This window comes from Pezoporus wallicus, unplaced genomic scaffold, assembly GCF_028554395.1.
Source record: "Pezoporus wallicus isolate ANWC-B61680 ecotype Strahan unplaced genomic scaffold, APGP_CSIRO_Pwel_v1 contig_5352, whole genome shotgun sequence".
Taxonomy (NCBI): domain Eukaryota; kingdom Metazoa; phylum Chordata; class Aves; order Psittaciformes; family Psittacidae; genus Pezoporus; species Pezoporus wallicus.
In genome coordinates, this window is record NW_026639660.1 from 4,584,257 (window position 1) to 4,599,934 (window position 15,678).

At 33.0% G+C, this 15,678-nt stretch overlaps 1 protein-coding gene across 2 annotated transcripts in view; it reads left to right on the top strand.

Moving 5' to 3' along the window:
* Positions 1 to 15,678, top strand: part of DNAH8 (dynein axonemal heavy chain 8) — a 138,979-nt gene that overhangs the window by 41,198 nt on the left and 82,103 nt on the right. For both annotated transcript variants that reach the window (XM_057415386.1, XM_057415387.1), the window contains 14 exons: positions 1,093 to 1,219; positions 3,279 to 3,514; positions 4,916 to 5,020; positions 5,969 to 6,082; positions 6,659 to 6,721; positions 7,870 to 7,970; positions 8,816 to 8,953; positions 10,605 to 10,845; positions 11,746 to 11,945; positions 12,297 to 12,450; positions 12,555 to 12,718; positions 12,862 to 12,964; positions 13,533 to 13,637; positions 13,922 to 14,083. In XM_057415386.1, the coding sequence (XP_057271369.1) occupies positions 1,093 to 1,219; positions 3,279 to 3,514; positions 4,916 to 5,020; positions 5,969 to 6,082; positions 6,659 to 6,721; positions 7,870 to 7,970; positions 8,816 to 8,953; positions 10,605 to 10,845; positions 11,746 to 11,945; positions 12,297 to 12,450; positions 12,555 to 12,718; positions 12,862 to 12,964; positions 13,533 to 13,637; positions 13,922 to 14,083 (2,013 nt within the window). The remainder of the gene's footprint in view (positions 1 to 1,092; positions 1,220 to 3,278; positions 3,515 to 4,915; positions 5,021 to 5,968; positions 6,083 to 6,658; positions 6,722 to 7,869; positions 7,971 to 8,815; positions 8,954 to 10,604; positions 10,846 to 11,745; positions 11,946 to 12,296; positions 12,451 to 12,554; positions 12,719 to 12,861; positions 12,965 to 13,532; positions 13,638 to 13,921; positions 14,084 to 15,678) is intronic.

The following is a 15,678-nucleotide window of genomic DNA, read 5'->3' on the forward strand; positions in this document are numbered from 1 at the left end:
TTTAATGATGATCACCTACAGGACTGTTCTTCATTAATCCTATTTTTTTAAATCAGAAAAAAAATGAGGGAAAACAATCAAGGAAAAAGATGTAGAAAGCACATTAACAGCTGAAATTCTTATTTTGTTTTTCAGTAGTGGTAATGTATTTCCTAAGCAGAAGCAATGTATCTACTTTATTTAACCTGGCATTAATTGAGCTTTCTATGCTTCTACTTTCTATTTAATAGACTGCATTATATACACAGAGATCTGTGAATATCTCATCACCTTATTTACTACAGGAGTACTGGTGTCTTTCGACTGTTGCAGTGCAAGTTGTGCAGTTTATGTGGGCTAGGAAAACCCACTTTATATGCAGAACTGAGAATTTACTGTTAGTCTAGTTAAAATTTGAAATCTAATCAAATAAATATTATTCATTTGATCTAGTGCTACTGAAGAAAACAATACTGCTACATAGAAAGCCTCAATAATAATGCAGTTCAGTTTTTTACACACATGCTATAGTTTCTACATTCTTTCTTTAGCACTATACTAACCCTTCCACTGCCTGCCTGGGTACTCTCTGAACAAAAACACGGAAGTGGGAAACAGCTTTCATTATTTATTCCTTGTCCATGCCACACAGACATATTGAGTACAGCTCTTGCGTAACATTTCTGAACTACAGCTTTTCAGAATCACAGAACTTTTCTGGACTTGAATTCTGCTCATGGAAGGAAAATGTGTTTTATTGTGATTGTTTCCCATATGATTGGGCTAACAGGGTAGTCTTTCTGTAAGTGTGGGCATGTATTTTTTGGTCTCTGTTTCATCATCTGTTTTCGCAAAACTTAGGCTTTTTACATGTCTTGGGTATCTTTTTTTCTGCTAAATTTAATTGGAACTTCCCAACAAACTTGAGAGTAACTGACACAGAAATTAATAAACATGACTGCCTCGTCACATGCATTTTACTCTTTTAGCAAGGTTACAGAAGGCTAAAACAAGTTGTATAAATTTTCAGTAATTCCTGAATAACTGTTGATACTTGTTTAATGAAAAATATGAAAAGGATGTTTGCTCATTGACATTTTAAACTACACACAGCAATTTTTTGCTAGCTGTCCATCTCTGACTGAAATTAAAGAAGAAATACTTTGCTATGCAAAGCTGGAAGAAGAGGTGAAAAATTTAAACCCTACTATTCCTCTTGGTCCAATTGAATTGCATACAGGTATGACATTTTCTTATCTTTGCATATACAGTAAGATAATGAATATAATAGTAATGTTATTTGGTTTATTCTTGAAAAGAAATGCTTACAACATGAATAGAGATTACTGAAGAGACCTCCCTGACTATCAGCCAGGTCTCACTCAGACCCATCTAAGAAATCTGTCTTGAAAAAATCTTCTTTCTAAGAAATCTGTCTTGAAAAAAAATCTTCCATTCCCCTTCCTTTCTCCTCTGTGGAGCAACGAAATTAAATTCTGTCATGGCTGTGAAGTTTTCATGGAGGCTTGATCATCCCTGGCACTAATCTCTGGCACCAAGTCAGCCAGTGATTATGAAGTGCATTGGAACCATAAATCACTTTCTTTGGTATTGGCAGAAGATTAGCACATTGCTGCATCAGGGTTTTTTTCAGTATCGGTTTTTGGCTTAGCAGGAGATATGGCTACTTAGCCTTTCCAATGTTTACCACCCATAGCTCTCAGAATATCATGTGTTTTCCTGTCCACCTCTAGTGTCTTTAAAGGTAGAGAAGCTGGCACTAAGACCTGGAGTTGGAATGCATTCCCTCAGTTCTATACTGCACCATGTTTCAGTAACCTGGCCTTCTGTGGTACTGACAACCTGGTACTCATTGATCAGGTTACTTTGAAGAACACTCAGATGCGACTGTTATTAATGATAGATGCATTCTCTTGAGGCAACTGCTTGTTGAAGAATTAAGCCATTTGTTCTATGACAGTGAAGCTAACGTCTTCTCAGGACAAGTGTCACTGTTTTATGTTGTTGTTTGTTTGTTTGTTTTACTTTGTGGCCAATATTATCGTGTTTGCTATCTAGGCACAAGTAGTAATTGTGTCCCTTTCTAAATATTAAAATATTAGTAAGGCCATGTTTCTAAGGAGCAACACCCGTCTTCTGAGAGATTAAATTGATTAGATTGAGAAATCATCTCTACAATTTGTCTTCCTTGCACCTCAGAGAAGACAGCAGCTGCACCCTTTGATGACTAGAGTTCATTGCAGAATCTTGGTGGCGTGTTAACCCTAGGTTTCTTACCGTGAATAAGCAAAAATGCCAGACTGCTAATTGCATATCCTCATTCCTTGATGCAACTTATTAATGAAACCACTCTGGAACCAAGTATTTGACTCTGTGTAACTCTTCCTATCTATTATTATATGACCAAGAGTGATAAGAATTGGTGTAACCAAAAGAATGTGGAGTTTGTTGGTATTCACACTACTCCCTCATCTGTCACCGCTGCACCAGAGGGAGCCAAGTCCTTTAAATTCAAGATCAAGGATATTAAATGTTTTTGTGATCTGTGGAAGCAGGTATTTTTCTTGGACTCAATTTAGTTTTGGGAATTGATTTATTATCATTTACATATTCTAGCTTCTGGACAGTGTACAATACTTTTCTTAGAATTAGCTCTGACTTTCAGGAATCATATTTTAATGATAACATTATTAAAGAAGAAACTATATCTGCTGTAAAACAGGTTATATGCTGCTAGTATCCTTTGGTTTCTTTCACCAGAGTACAAAATACTGCCTGTTAAAACCTTAATTTATTCTGATAAGAAGTTAGAATGCAAATAATTGGCTTTTCTATCTCATCACTCTTCGTTTGTGTTTATATATTAACTGTAAATGATATGATGAGACACCTTACAGTTTTACTTACAAAGTATTCAAAATCTCAGTATTGAAATCCCAAGATGGTATTTCAGGTATAAACCATTTACACAACACTGATCTTACATATCTTTATTAACATTTGGTTAGTATCTGAAAATCAACATTAATAAGTAGGCATTTCCTTCCTCTTTTGTCTTTTTTATATATTTTATTAGGTAAGCTTACCAATATGTCTTACAGATACCATAATATACAGTGCAAGAACAGAAATATTTTTAAGTAATAGTTTAAATTGTTTCAAAAGGCAGTAGTTGGATTGCCTGTCTGCTTTTCCTAATTACTGTTAAAGAATCATAAATGATGATATGGGTTTTATTCTTACAGGAAAAAATAATTTTTTTTTTTTTTTTAAATCAGGACCACTGCAAACAGCTTTAGCAATTGAAGCCAAAACCTGGATGATGCTCCTCTGTCATTATTTAAATGAGAAATATAAAAAGAAAATGACAGACATGAAGTTGTTCATAACTGAATATTTAAAGAAAATGTCTCGACCTCTGCATGATTTAGATGATGTCAGATTTGCAATGGAAGCTTTATCTGTCATACGTGATAAAGAAATAGAAATAGATATGACTCTGGGACCTATTGAAGTAAGATGACTTTTTTATCTTGATTATAATAGGAGTCTTAAAAATCCTGAGAACCCAAACAGTGTTTACTGTCCTAAAGGACATACAGTGAAGATGGGAAATGAAGTAATATTTTTGTTGTTATTTTTCTTATGAATTACTAATTCGTATTACTTAGGTAGATACTTTATAAATGCAGAACAAAAAGATATTCTCAAATTAATAATACACTGTAGGAGGCAATGTGCGGAAATAAGCAGACGAGAGAACAAGATAAGGGAGTAGTAGTCTCCCTCTTGCTGTGTGCTTGGCCATTAGTCTTAATCCTCTTAATTTTTCTTTATCTGTCAACAAACATCTTGATCATGTGACCTCTTTAAATATAACCACAAATGGAGCCACATAATCATTGTATGCTGCCAGTAACTTGCAGCATTCTTTCATTTTTCCTATGAGAAAGAAGCTAAAAGAAGCTCATCATTCTGTTATATACTTGGTATTTATTATCACACTTTGAAATGGTCAGCTTAATAGAGCACATTTGTGTTAAATTGTAATCCACCTTTTGGAGGAGGAGTTGTATTGCTGTAGAGTAACATTTTCTTTCTTGAAGACTGTTAGATTATAGAAGAAAGAACTTTCAGAGGACTGTTGTCATGATAATTATGCTTATATTAAGTAAAATGAGCAAGAGGAACCAAGTTCAGCACTATTTGCTAGCTTTTACATGTGTAGGAAATTATACAAAATTTATAAATAAATAAAAGATATAAAAATATGAAGCATTAAGATTGGTTGTTTATTTACAACTGCTCCTGGCACCTTGATATCAATATTGGGTTAAAGGTTCTTTCGCAAGCCACTCGCATTCTATATAATTTGCAAGCATTTACTCCCTTTCTATATTAAGATAATGAATTCCATTAATATCAGTAGGGCTAGTGATATTACCAAGTAAATCTTAGGTATTTTTTAATGAGATTTCCTTACATGATGAAAGAATATAGGTCTGATAAAATAAAGACATATCTATGAGTAGAGAACAATGGCAACTGATTGGTAATTTCAGTGTTTTTTTGTTTTAATTAGAACTTTGTTGATGGGGTCATTAGTCTTTATATTTCTTACTAGAACATGACTGAAGAGAACTTGATGCAAGGAAAAGTATGACACAAAGGGGATTGAACATAGTCAATGTTGATTAATCAAGGGAGAATCATGCCTGATCAACTTGACTAGGCAATCTCCAGAGGCCCATTTCAACTTCAATGGTTCAGGGAAACTATAAAAAAAACAAAATCAATATTTTATGCCTAAATTACATAACCAGACTTTCTTTAAAATGTTTCTTACAAACTTGTTCTATGTTCCTGCAAATGAATTTAAAATGCATTCCTAAAGCTTTTTACTTTTCTTATCTAGGAAGCCTATGCCATTTTAAATACATGTGAAATTAAGGTTGCAAAAGAAGAATCAGAAGGAGTTGACTCACTCAGATATTCTTTTAAGAAATTACAGAAAAAAGCTGTAAGTGTATAAACCTATTTTATTTTCCATTTGTCTTCACATGCTTCTTTTGGAGTATGAATGACAATGTGGGACCAACTGTCACTCCACTCTGTCTTCTCACTTGGCCTCAGTTGCATACTAGTGGCTATGCCTTTTATTAGTATGTTAATTTTCTAATTTTACTTTTATAGAGCTCTTTAATACTTAGATATTACTGTAGTTTTTAGATACATGATTATAACCTGCAAGAAAATGAGAAATGTATTATGTCTCTCTGCTCTTCCTGCTCTCCTTTATTTCCAGGTTTTGTGTCATTCTGTCTGATTAGGAAGATTACTACCTTTAGATTACCTGGATTTTAAGGAGTGCATACCCTGCTACTGCCCCTACCCTGAAGTGGTGATTGCACATTTGCCTTTATTGTTTAAGGCAGCCTTATATCCCACAAAAGCTCAACATTTATTGAGTATTGAGAAGGTTAGATGGAAATATGTAGATACTTTGGTGGAGCAATTAAGTTAGAACCTGTCCCACAGATTAATCACTCTGAAAAAGACTCAAGAGCATTCTTTGAACAAAAAATGAGACAGTTTTTAAAGAGAAATCTCAGCCATCTGTGAGGAAGATGCTAACACTTCGGCTTTTAAGAGTTTTTGGTGGGAGGGAATGAAGATAATAGCATCTTTTTCCCCCTTTTCTGTGTCCTTTTGTTCCTTCGCCCACTTATCATGAAACATGTTTACCTAAAGGTGGTGAGGAGATTTAGTTTTTTGTTTGTTTGGTTTTTCTCTACTTTTCATGGGAAAAAACAAACAGGGAGTGCCATAAAAGGAAAAGTATCTACTTAGCTTTAATTTCTGTTCAGTATTTTCACACATTTATTTATAATTTTGGTTTCTATGTAATTCAGATATTTGTTCCTGATTTCAAAAGAAATAATTTTGATTTTAATCTTTTACATGTCAGACCAGAGTTCAAGATGAGTTGGTTCAAATTCAGCCCAAATTTAAGAATAATTTGCTAGAATCAGTCACAGTTTTTCGAGAAGATGTGTCAAACTTTGAAATATCATATGAAACAGTAAGTGAATTTAGTAGCTACATATAAAACTTGACTTAGTTTTCCAATATTTTTGGTTTGCAGCTGTTGGTTGCTGGTATTTTATACTGCACAGCTACTGGATGTTCGATGCAGGCAGCATTGTAGGTCAAACTTTTCAGTATGAAGAAAGCGCAATGCACACAACTCTGTAGGGGAAGAAAAGAATCGCTGTGGTACAACTTGCCATGAAATATTAACTTACAAATTAACTAACTTAGAAATTAACTTATGAATTGTAGCACACATGGCATTTTTGCTCATACATCATTAGAAAAGATGGTCTTGGGCCACTCAGTGTTTTATTTTCAGAAGAACAAAATATGAAAAATGAAAGTCTAGTTCTATTGAGTTTAATTAAGCTAAAGAATTTTAAATTTCATGAAAGTTATCTTTTCTTAGATTTACCATTGTAAGTATTGCATTACCAAGAAATATAACTTTATTACATTTTGACTATCAAAAATATGTGCATTTTGTGATGACCTGTAAGTATATAATGTGCTTCAGTCACTTTGAGAATTGATACTCAGTTTTTGTTAACTGCTTTTTTAAAAGGAAGGACCTATGGTTCCAAATATTCCACCTCAGGAAGCCAGTAATAGACTACGGATCTTTCAGGTAAGAAAATAAACTGAGTTTCCAAATAATTAAAATTGGATCTGCTATTGCTTATCCCAGCTGAACCCAGGACAGACACATTTACGATTTTTTGGGAAATGTGTTTTGGTGGTTATTCTCTGTGTTATGTTAACTGTACTTTAGTTTCTATCAGGCAGTATTTTCCTGAATGTGGAAGGATTGATTGATTGATTGATTTCTGTGTAACCTTGCTTCACTTTGTGTTTTGTGAGCAAAAATTATTGACTTAATGAGTAATAAAAGCAGTAGAAGAGGGAAGAGTCAAGTATGACAACTCAATAATGACTGAAAAGAAGCTAAGTTACATCAGTCACATAACCCAATCTTTTTATCTTTTAAAGGTCATCTTTTCCATTAGATAACTGTCTTTCAACTTGATATTTGTTTGCTATGAACCATAGTTCATGGGTCCAAAACCAGTTGTCAGTCTACTTTTAATCCTACTTTATTTTTCTGCAAGCTATAGGAACTTGAAGATTTTTTTCAACAGGCCTTCTGTCAATCTCTTACATATTGTATAGGCTTGTAAAAAGTAAATTTAGAATTTCTGAACAGCAAGTTTCTGAAAGTAAATTACAGAAGGTCCTTACACCTTCTAATGCATCTAATATGTACTGAAAGTTGAGCGATTTTGGTTGAATTTGCAGTGTTTTGTCAAAAGAATGCTTTGTACTTATGGGTACTAACCAGCAAAATCATTCATTATTCCATTTTTCTATGATGATCATATCCTTTGGACAGTAGTTATACTTTGAAAGTAACTTTATTTTTTGGCCCTCTTCAGTGCTTTTTTTTTCAGGCTGTATATTTTGCCATCTGATAATTTATATATTTTCCCCTTGATGATGTGGAATTTATTTCACATCCCATTTTTATAAAATGCTTCTTCAAATTATTTGTTTCTTATATAAACTTTCACTATTTGAATTCAACATATGGGTTTGAGTATTACGTTACATGAGAACTGTTCAAAATTTTAGGTCTAAAATATTTTCTATTATATTCACTTCTAGTGGAATTGTTTAAAGACAAATTTAGAACTGTTAAATGATGTATTAGACAAGATTAAATTAAAACATCTTACAAACATTTTTTCATTTTGTCTGTATTAAATCTGATTTTATCAGGCTAACTTTGATGACCTATGGAGAAAGTTTATCACATACTCGTCTGGTGAACAGTTGTTTGGATTGCCTGTCACAGAGTATCCAGTTTTGCATAAAGTGAGGTAAATGTGGAAATACAGCTGTCTTAGGTGTTAATTTTAAGTATGTTAGAAAGGCTTAGGGTGCACCAAAGAGGGAAATATAACAATATGGAATGTTTCCATTGCCTTAAATTAAATTTTAAAAAATATATATTTTAGATGTGTAATTAATTTGCTAATAAACAATAATTTATTATGGTAACAGAACCACCAGGAATATTTTACTACATGTAAATATTATACAAAGGAGCAGAATACTATGTCCTAGAAATGTATAAATACATAAAAGTAGATGAGTATAGTATTCAGTATTAAGTTACGGTACAAAGAACAAACAAGGAAAAGGCAAGGACAAGTCAATGCATCACTTTATGAAAGACTAAATTTTTTTAAAGCTGTACAAATGACAATCAGATTTTAAAGTTTTTGCAACAGCCGTTTAATTGTTTGATGGTGATTCACAGCAGATGAAGATATAACCTTTTCTGGATGTTTTTAGATCAGCATTTTAATTTAGATTCAGAGAGCAGTGCCTCCAAATAGTCTCCACTTGCCATGCTCTGCTTTGCACTGCAGAGCCAGCTCAGAATATATAAACTAGTTTCCGTTTGGATGAATAGAAGTTTTATAGAACTAGACTAAAGCAAAACTTCTCCCTGATATATTTAGCGTGGCATTAGGTCCTTAGCACAACTACCTGCTCTTTTTTGTGGATTTTATTAATAAAGTGGTTTTGTCTACATTAAGAAAAATAATCTAATTATCTACCTCTATTTTTGTAGTACTTTTGTAATTCTATTTAACTGTTGTGAGATATCTGAGTTAATGACTGACATTATTGGAATGTGTTGGGTCTTCTTTTCCAGGAAGGAGTTAGGCTTGCTTCAGAAATTGTATGGATTATATGATACTGTAAAAAATAGTATCAAAGGTTATTATGAGATACTTTGGACAGATGTAGATATTGAAAAAATTAATGCTGAACTTCTAGATTTTCAAAACAGGTATGTTCACAGTATTAAACGATGTTAGATGCATTAAAATTTAGGTGACTTCAGTAAAGCTATTAGAGCTATTTAAAATGCAAAGCTTCTGTGAATAACATTTACATAATGTAATAAGGTTCTTCAAGGCAGAGTGGAATAACACTGTATTTTTAGTTAATCAGCCTTTTACCTGTAGTTCTGATAACGGAAGGGCGTATGTTCAGTTGAAGAGTCAGTCATCTGTCATCTTGGCTAAATCAGCCAAGGGGTTAGGAGACCTGAAAATTTATTTGTAAGGGGTGTGTTCTTCAACTAGGAGGATTAACCTATTAATCTTTAAATCCTGAATGCAAGAACAGCATTTCTGAGTTTCTTAGATTATTTTATCCTTTTTAAAAAAACTTTTCTGCCATTTCCAATATATAACAATGCTGAGTGTCTTAAATAATATGGATTTGTAAAAAAATTTAATATTGCAGTAATGCTGACACCTTACTGGCAGTGCTTTTGTGTAAAATTATATCTCCTGGTTCACTAGACTCAGGAACAGGGCTCCCAGCTCTGGAGCCTACAGCATGTCATTCAAAATCTTCCTCTTTGCTGTGTGTAATTCCTGTGTCACAAATCATTGAACCTGACGTTGGCTTTTTATTAATGAATGAAAAGAATGGCTGCAAACAGCAAAAAAGGCTTATGAGTTTTATAAAAGTCAAAACTTCACAGTAGTCCAAAATCAGACGCAAAGTACTTTCCCCTCTCAGGGAAAGCAAGGCAAGTATTAAGCATTCTGTTTGACAGCAACCAGGGAGCTAATCAGCATGAGTCTGTTGGCAACCACACAGCACCAACATAGTTTGAAACCAGACACAGACTGCTGTATTGTAACTGATATGAAGAAAATATGAAGCTATATCAGTGGGAGGTAGAGACTAAGTGACAAAGGATGCAAACCCAAGGGAAATATGAGCCAGGCTTTATTACTTTTCCTCCAAAGAATATACTTAGTATTTGACATTAATTATATAAGTACGTATAAATTACATAAAGGACATTCTTGTGGTGGGTCAGCTGCTTCAAAATTGTTTTTTAGTGTGTAGGCTCTGTAAAAGTGTGGTCAAAGAGGTGATTATTCATCTAAGTGTTTTGCTGGGGTTTTTCCACATTAGAACTATATAATATTCATTTTCTTAGAGAATAGTTTCAGGGCCACTAACAAAAGTAGATGAGAAGGTGGTCATGTCTTTCTTATTATTACATATATCTCCAAAGTGATATGTTGATACATGCCATGTGTATTACTGGAATTGTAAATTGAAGTAAGTATTAGATTTGCACAAGGATTGCATATGTGAAATTTAACAGATTTTGCTTTGGTTTTTTGTTTGCCCATAAAGAGTTTGTGACGAAAAGCAGCAGGTAAGCTATGTTTTAATGCAAACTGTTATTTGGAAAGAACATATCAGTGGCTGAAACTGTTAATATTATGTTTTGTTAGTAGGGCATTTGTATTATTTTTTCAAAAAAAGGTTAGGGTAATTGACACAGGTTAGAATTTTACAAAATGTGGACCTCGATACAAACTACTTCATATCTCCTTGACTTTTTTTAAAATGTTTAAGCAATTGATAAAGGAGACATTTACTACTGTATTAATTAAACTCAACTGCAGGTGTCATAGACTTCCTAAAGGACTGAAACACTGGCAAGCATTTTTAGATCTCAAGGAAAAAATTGACAGTTTTAACGAGTCTTGTCCTTTGTTGGAAATGATGAACAACAAAGCAATGAAGCAAAGACACTGGGATCGTATTGCTGAAACAACAGGACATCAATTTGACGTAGAATCTGATACCTTTTGCCTTCGAAACATCATGGAAGCACCAATTCTTAAAAATAAAGATGATATTGAGGTAGGCACATACATTGTTACCTCCTTGTTCATTTTATATTGTCACTAAAAATAACATGAATACTTATGAAATTATCACCTTTTAAAAAAATATATTTTACTTTGTTAAAGTTCTTGACAGTCAGGCCACAGTATTTTAAAATAATTTGTAATATATGTAGAAGTTTTTATCCATATGAACGACAGAGGTAGCAACTAGAATCTTTGGACAGTTATTTCTACATGATCTTTTCACATTCTTCCTGGCCCTATTTTCTATGAGATTTTTCACCCTTTTTAAAGGCGGGGGGGGTAGAACAACCAAACCAAAACCCAAAAACATAGAATCAGAGAATCGTTAGGGTTGGAAAGGACCTTAAGATCATCAAGTTCCAACACCCCTGCCATGGACCGGGACACCTCCCACTAAACCATATCACCCAAGGCCTTGTCCAACAATTTGTAAATTAACAATTTGTAAATAAATCATAAATTTTAGAGGAAGGTTCCATGCTTATTAATATATAATATGATTACTTTTCCATATCTTCATTTACTTTTCCAACCCAAACTATTCTTGGATTCTGTGATTCTATAAATTGAAATGTGATAAGACTGAGAGGTCATCTGGTGATGAGTCTACATGACTAGTCTAAACTTTGTAGAAATGATGATTCAGAAATATCATTACACAGAAATAACAAGAAGCCAAAGAAACGGTATGTCTGTGTGTTTCCAAGTGTGCTTTTTTCAGTTACCCAGAAAACGTAACTTAGTAGTAAAATTAGTAGTGTGTGTCTGTAATTGTGTAACACATTTCTGTACTATTTAATAAAATTAGTATATTGTTTTAGATATTCTATTACTAGTTGTGTAATAATAGGAAATATTTACTTTCTGAAGATGGTTTTTCTCTTTACAGGATATATGCATATCTGCTACAAAGGAAAAGGATATAGAAGCAAAACTATCTCAAGTAGCTGAGATTTGGGAAAGCCAAGTTCTGAGCTTCTCACAATTCAAGGGGAGAGGAGAGTTAATGTTGACAGGAACTGAATCATCAGAAATTATAACGTTGATGGAGGATAGTTTAATGGTTCTTGGCTCTCTACTGACCAATAGGTACTTTTAAATTTATTGTGTATGGTATTTTCAGAAATACTCTGGTGGAGCAACTGTGCTATTATTAGGCTAAATTAGCAGTAATGTTTTGAATAAAGCGTTATTTTTTAATGAAAAGAATGTTACATCTAAGGAAGAACTTACTCAAGTGGAAGACTTACATGTGTTAGTAGCAAACTATTGTCTCAATATGCTTTAACGTAATCAAGCTGGTAGAACCTTGCCATGAGATTTTTCTTGCTCTAAGTGAAACAAATGTTGTTTGGGTTTGGTGTTTTCACCATTTTAAGTATTTATTTTATAATAGCTTTATTTAGAATTAAATAATTTCTGCTTTTCTTCCTGCTTTAGATACAATGCTCCATTTAAAAAGGACATTCAGAGCTGGGTTTATAAACTAAGCAGCTCTACAGACATAATTGAAGAATGGCTGGTTGTGCAGAACCTCTGGGTTTATCTTGAAGCTGTTTTTATAGGAGGAGATATTGCAAAACAGTTACCCCAGGTAAACTTTACAATGTTTGCCTATTACTGTGTATTAAATGCTATCTGTGTAATAATTTCCAACAGGTTATGCTGTGAAAGTACTCATTTTTTTGCTATGTATAGGAAGCAAAGCGTTTTCAGAATATTGATAAATCATGGATAAGAATAATGCAACGAGCTCATGAAAACCCAAATGTAGTACAATGCTGTGTTGGAGATGAGACTATGCAGCAACTTCTGCCTTATTTACATGAACAGTTGGAAGTATGTCAGAAATCACTTACAGGGTATGAATTGCTTAATTTTTAATGCATTATTATATTGTAAATAGTTTATATGAAATATTAATTGTATTTCAATCTTTTACCCTTATGTAGAAAAAAATTGAAGACCTGAAATATTCTAATAAAAATCTTGTTCTATTTTAAAGATATTTAGAGAAGAAAAGACTATTGTTTCCTAGATTCTTTTTTGTTTCTGACCCTGTACTTCTTGAAATTCTTGGACAAGCAAGTGATTCTCATACAATTCAGGTATGACCTTAGTGATCTCTTCCACTTATAATAAAAAAAAACAAAACAAAACCATTTAATACATTAAAATGTTACTCTGTTTTCTTTGTGTAAACTTTGCTTGAGAAAAGTTTTCACTGCTTCCTCTTTAGGCTTTAGCAAAACGTGAAATCGATATTTGTAATTTAAAAAAATCTTCAGAATTCAGAACACTAGAATACGGTTCCATCAAGTGCTTTTCTGTTCATTCCTTTCACAACTAAATAAGAGAAGGAGCCTTTTCTGCTTTGCGTATTGGAAAATTTGTCTAGCTAGTCTGGATTGTAACTGAGGGTTGATTGAGATAAAATAGTTGATCTTGCACAATAGGTGATCTCTGTGCTTCTAGATCACCTCTGGAAACTGTAAAAACTGCAATGAAGATAAAATCCTATACAACCATTACTGCAATTGTTACAAATAGATGGCCTGAAATCCATCTGTAGATTCAGAAGAATCTTTGCAGGATAACCATGCCTGAGAATTTTTTGTTTGTTTGTTTGCTAGTTTTATGTATTGACATTGAATGACTTCTGAATTATCGTTACAGCCGCATCTTCCTTCTATATCTGACAATATAAATGAAGTAGAATTTCACCAAAAGGATTATGATCACATGCTGGCAGTCATATCAAGAGAAGGAGAAAAAATTCCAGTAATTCTTTGAATATTTTTTTTCTAGAAATGTTGTTAATCGATAAATAATTCTATTATTGAACATAGAGCTATATAAGTTCAATTATTGTTAATTGCAAATTAGCGTTTTAAGGATTAATGTAACAAAAGTGTAATAGTTCTTCATTAAATAAATTTCTAGTATTTTTATGAAATCTATAGTTGTCTTGAATAGATATTTAGTGACTATTTGATAACTAACATTCTTTGGTAGTTTGGTACCTATGTTCTAGTTTGTACTTTTTACCTCTATTAACTTTTCAGCTGGACACTCCAGTGATTGCAAAAGGACCCGTAGAACTTTGGTTGCAGGATTTATTGCGTGTGCAGCAGATATCGTTGCATGGCATAATTAGGGCGGCATTTTACCAAATTAGTGACCCGGGATATCACTTACTGAATTTTATTAATCAATTCCCAGCACAGGTGAGATTACAGGATGTGTATTTGTATTCAGTCTGGATTTGTGTGTGTTGGGAGGTGGGACGTACAGAGCATATAGGATTGTCTATATGAGGAAGTTTTCATAATGGAAACAATGTTAAGGATCACCTCAGTAGAAGGCCAATCCTTAATTACTTTAGTATTGGTACCCTATAGGTAGCATAGTATTTTTCTTGTAATCTACTTTAAAATTACTTTTTCCTTCTCATGAAGAATACAAAGTAGAGCTTATAGTTTTTGTTCTATTCTGGATATTGAATCCCTTTCAAATGCAAATAAAATTTCATGTGCAGACTGATTTAGTTCTCATAACTTCAGATTGCAAGAGCTATGATTACGATTGTTTGTCTCATCATGTGCAAGGTTTACCTTGTAGTTCAGACATTTGTCACTATGAAAATGCAGTCGTGTAGAAGCCTAACTTGAAGGATTCCAGTTTGCCTAGAAACACCTCCATCTTCTTCATAATTCATAAATTTCATTAACAAGTAATGAATTATTCCCTATCCTGTACAAATTCTGATTGTAATTTGATTATAAATATAGTAGTGGGTGTAAATTTTTTTAATAGAAATTCTGCAAATGTTAAAACTGGCCAATACATTGCCAATTAAAAAAAAAACCCAACCAAAGAGTGCACTTAAATATTTAATAGAATTATCTTAAATTCTAAATTCTGAATACATAAATTCTATGTATTTATGACATAATTATGTATAATCTCAGCAGTATATATAGAAAGTCTACTACTTTTCTTCAAACAGTAAAGGACTGTTGCAGGTAGCATGAAAAGACATATCCAAAGATTATTTTTTTTCCCTCTTACTAATCAGGTATTCTAAAATAAATCTGGTTTAGAATCTACTGACTACAAGTATGGGGAGATAGAAAAGTAGAAAGAGTGAATGAGTCAAATTTTTAGGTTTTAGTGCTTTTCAGTGCAGAAGTGTGGGGGAAAAAAGGTATTGATACAGTTCTCATTGATCCTGTTTTCTTATGAGCATTGTAAATCGAAATCAATCTGAGACTGTAATTCACGTGCAACATCCTTTAACTCTAGATTTATTTGGAGGTCAAATAACTTGAGTTGAATGTGCTCTAGACTGCTCTGCAGTCGTGACATGTTAGAAAGATAGCAATCCATTCCATATTCAGTAGAAATGGATGGCATTTCTTTTTTTAATGTTCTTTAATTAACTACAAATTGGCAATGGGAAATGTTCAGAAGGACTTCTCCCTACAATTTAGCACCTGTTTATGTTTGTGATGCTGCAGTACACTGAGGGATTTTAAGTGAAACTGAGAATCATCCTTAATTTGTGTGCATCTATCTCAGTATGTGACAAATTTTCTTAAAAGTTTTGTAATGTTTTTTCAGGAGTTTCCAGTATCACAGCAGAGCCAATTAACGCAGACAGTATTCTGATGTAATAGCATCATGCTGGATGTAGTGATAGCTTAGGACTCTCTACACCGTTATTTATTATTATTTATATAACTTCCTGTTACACAGAAGTCTTCTGTAATAAGGCTATTGTTCAACAAGTGATTCCTGTGGGCTTTGTTTTGTTTTGTTT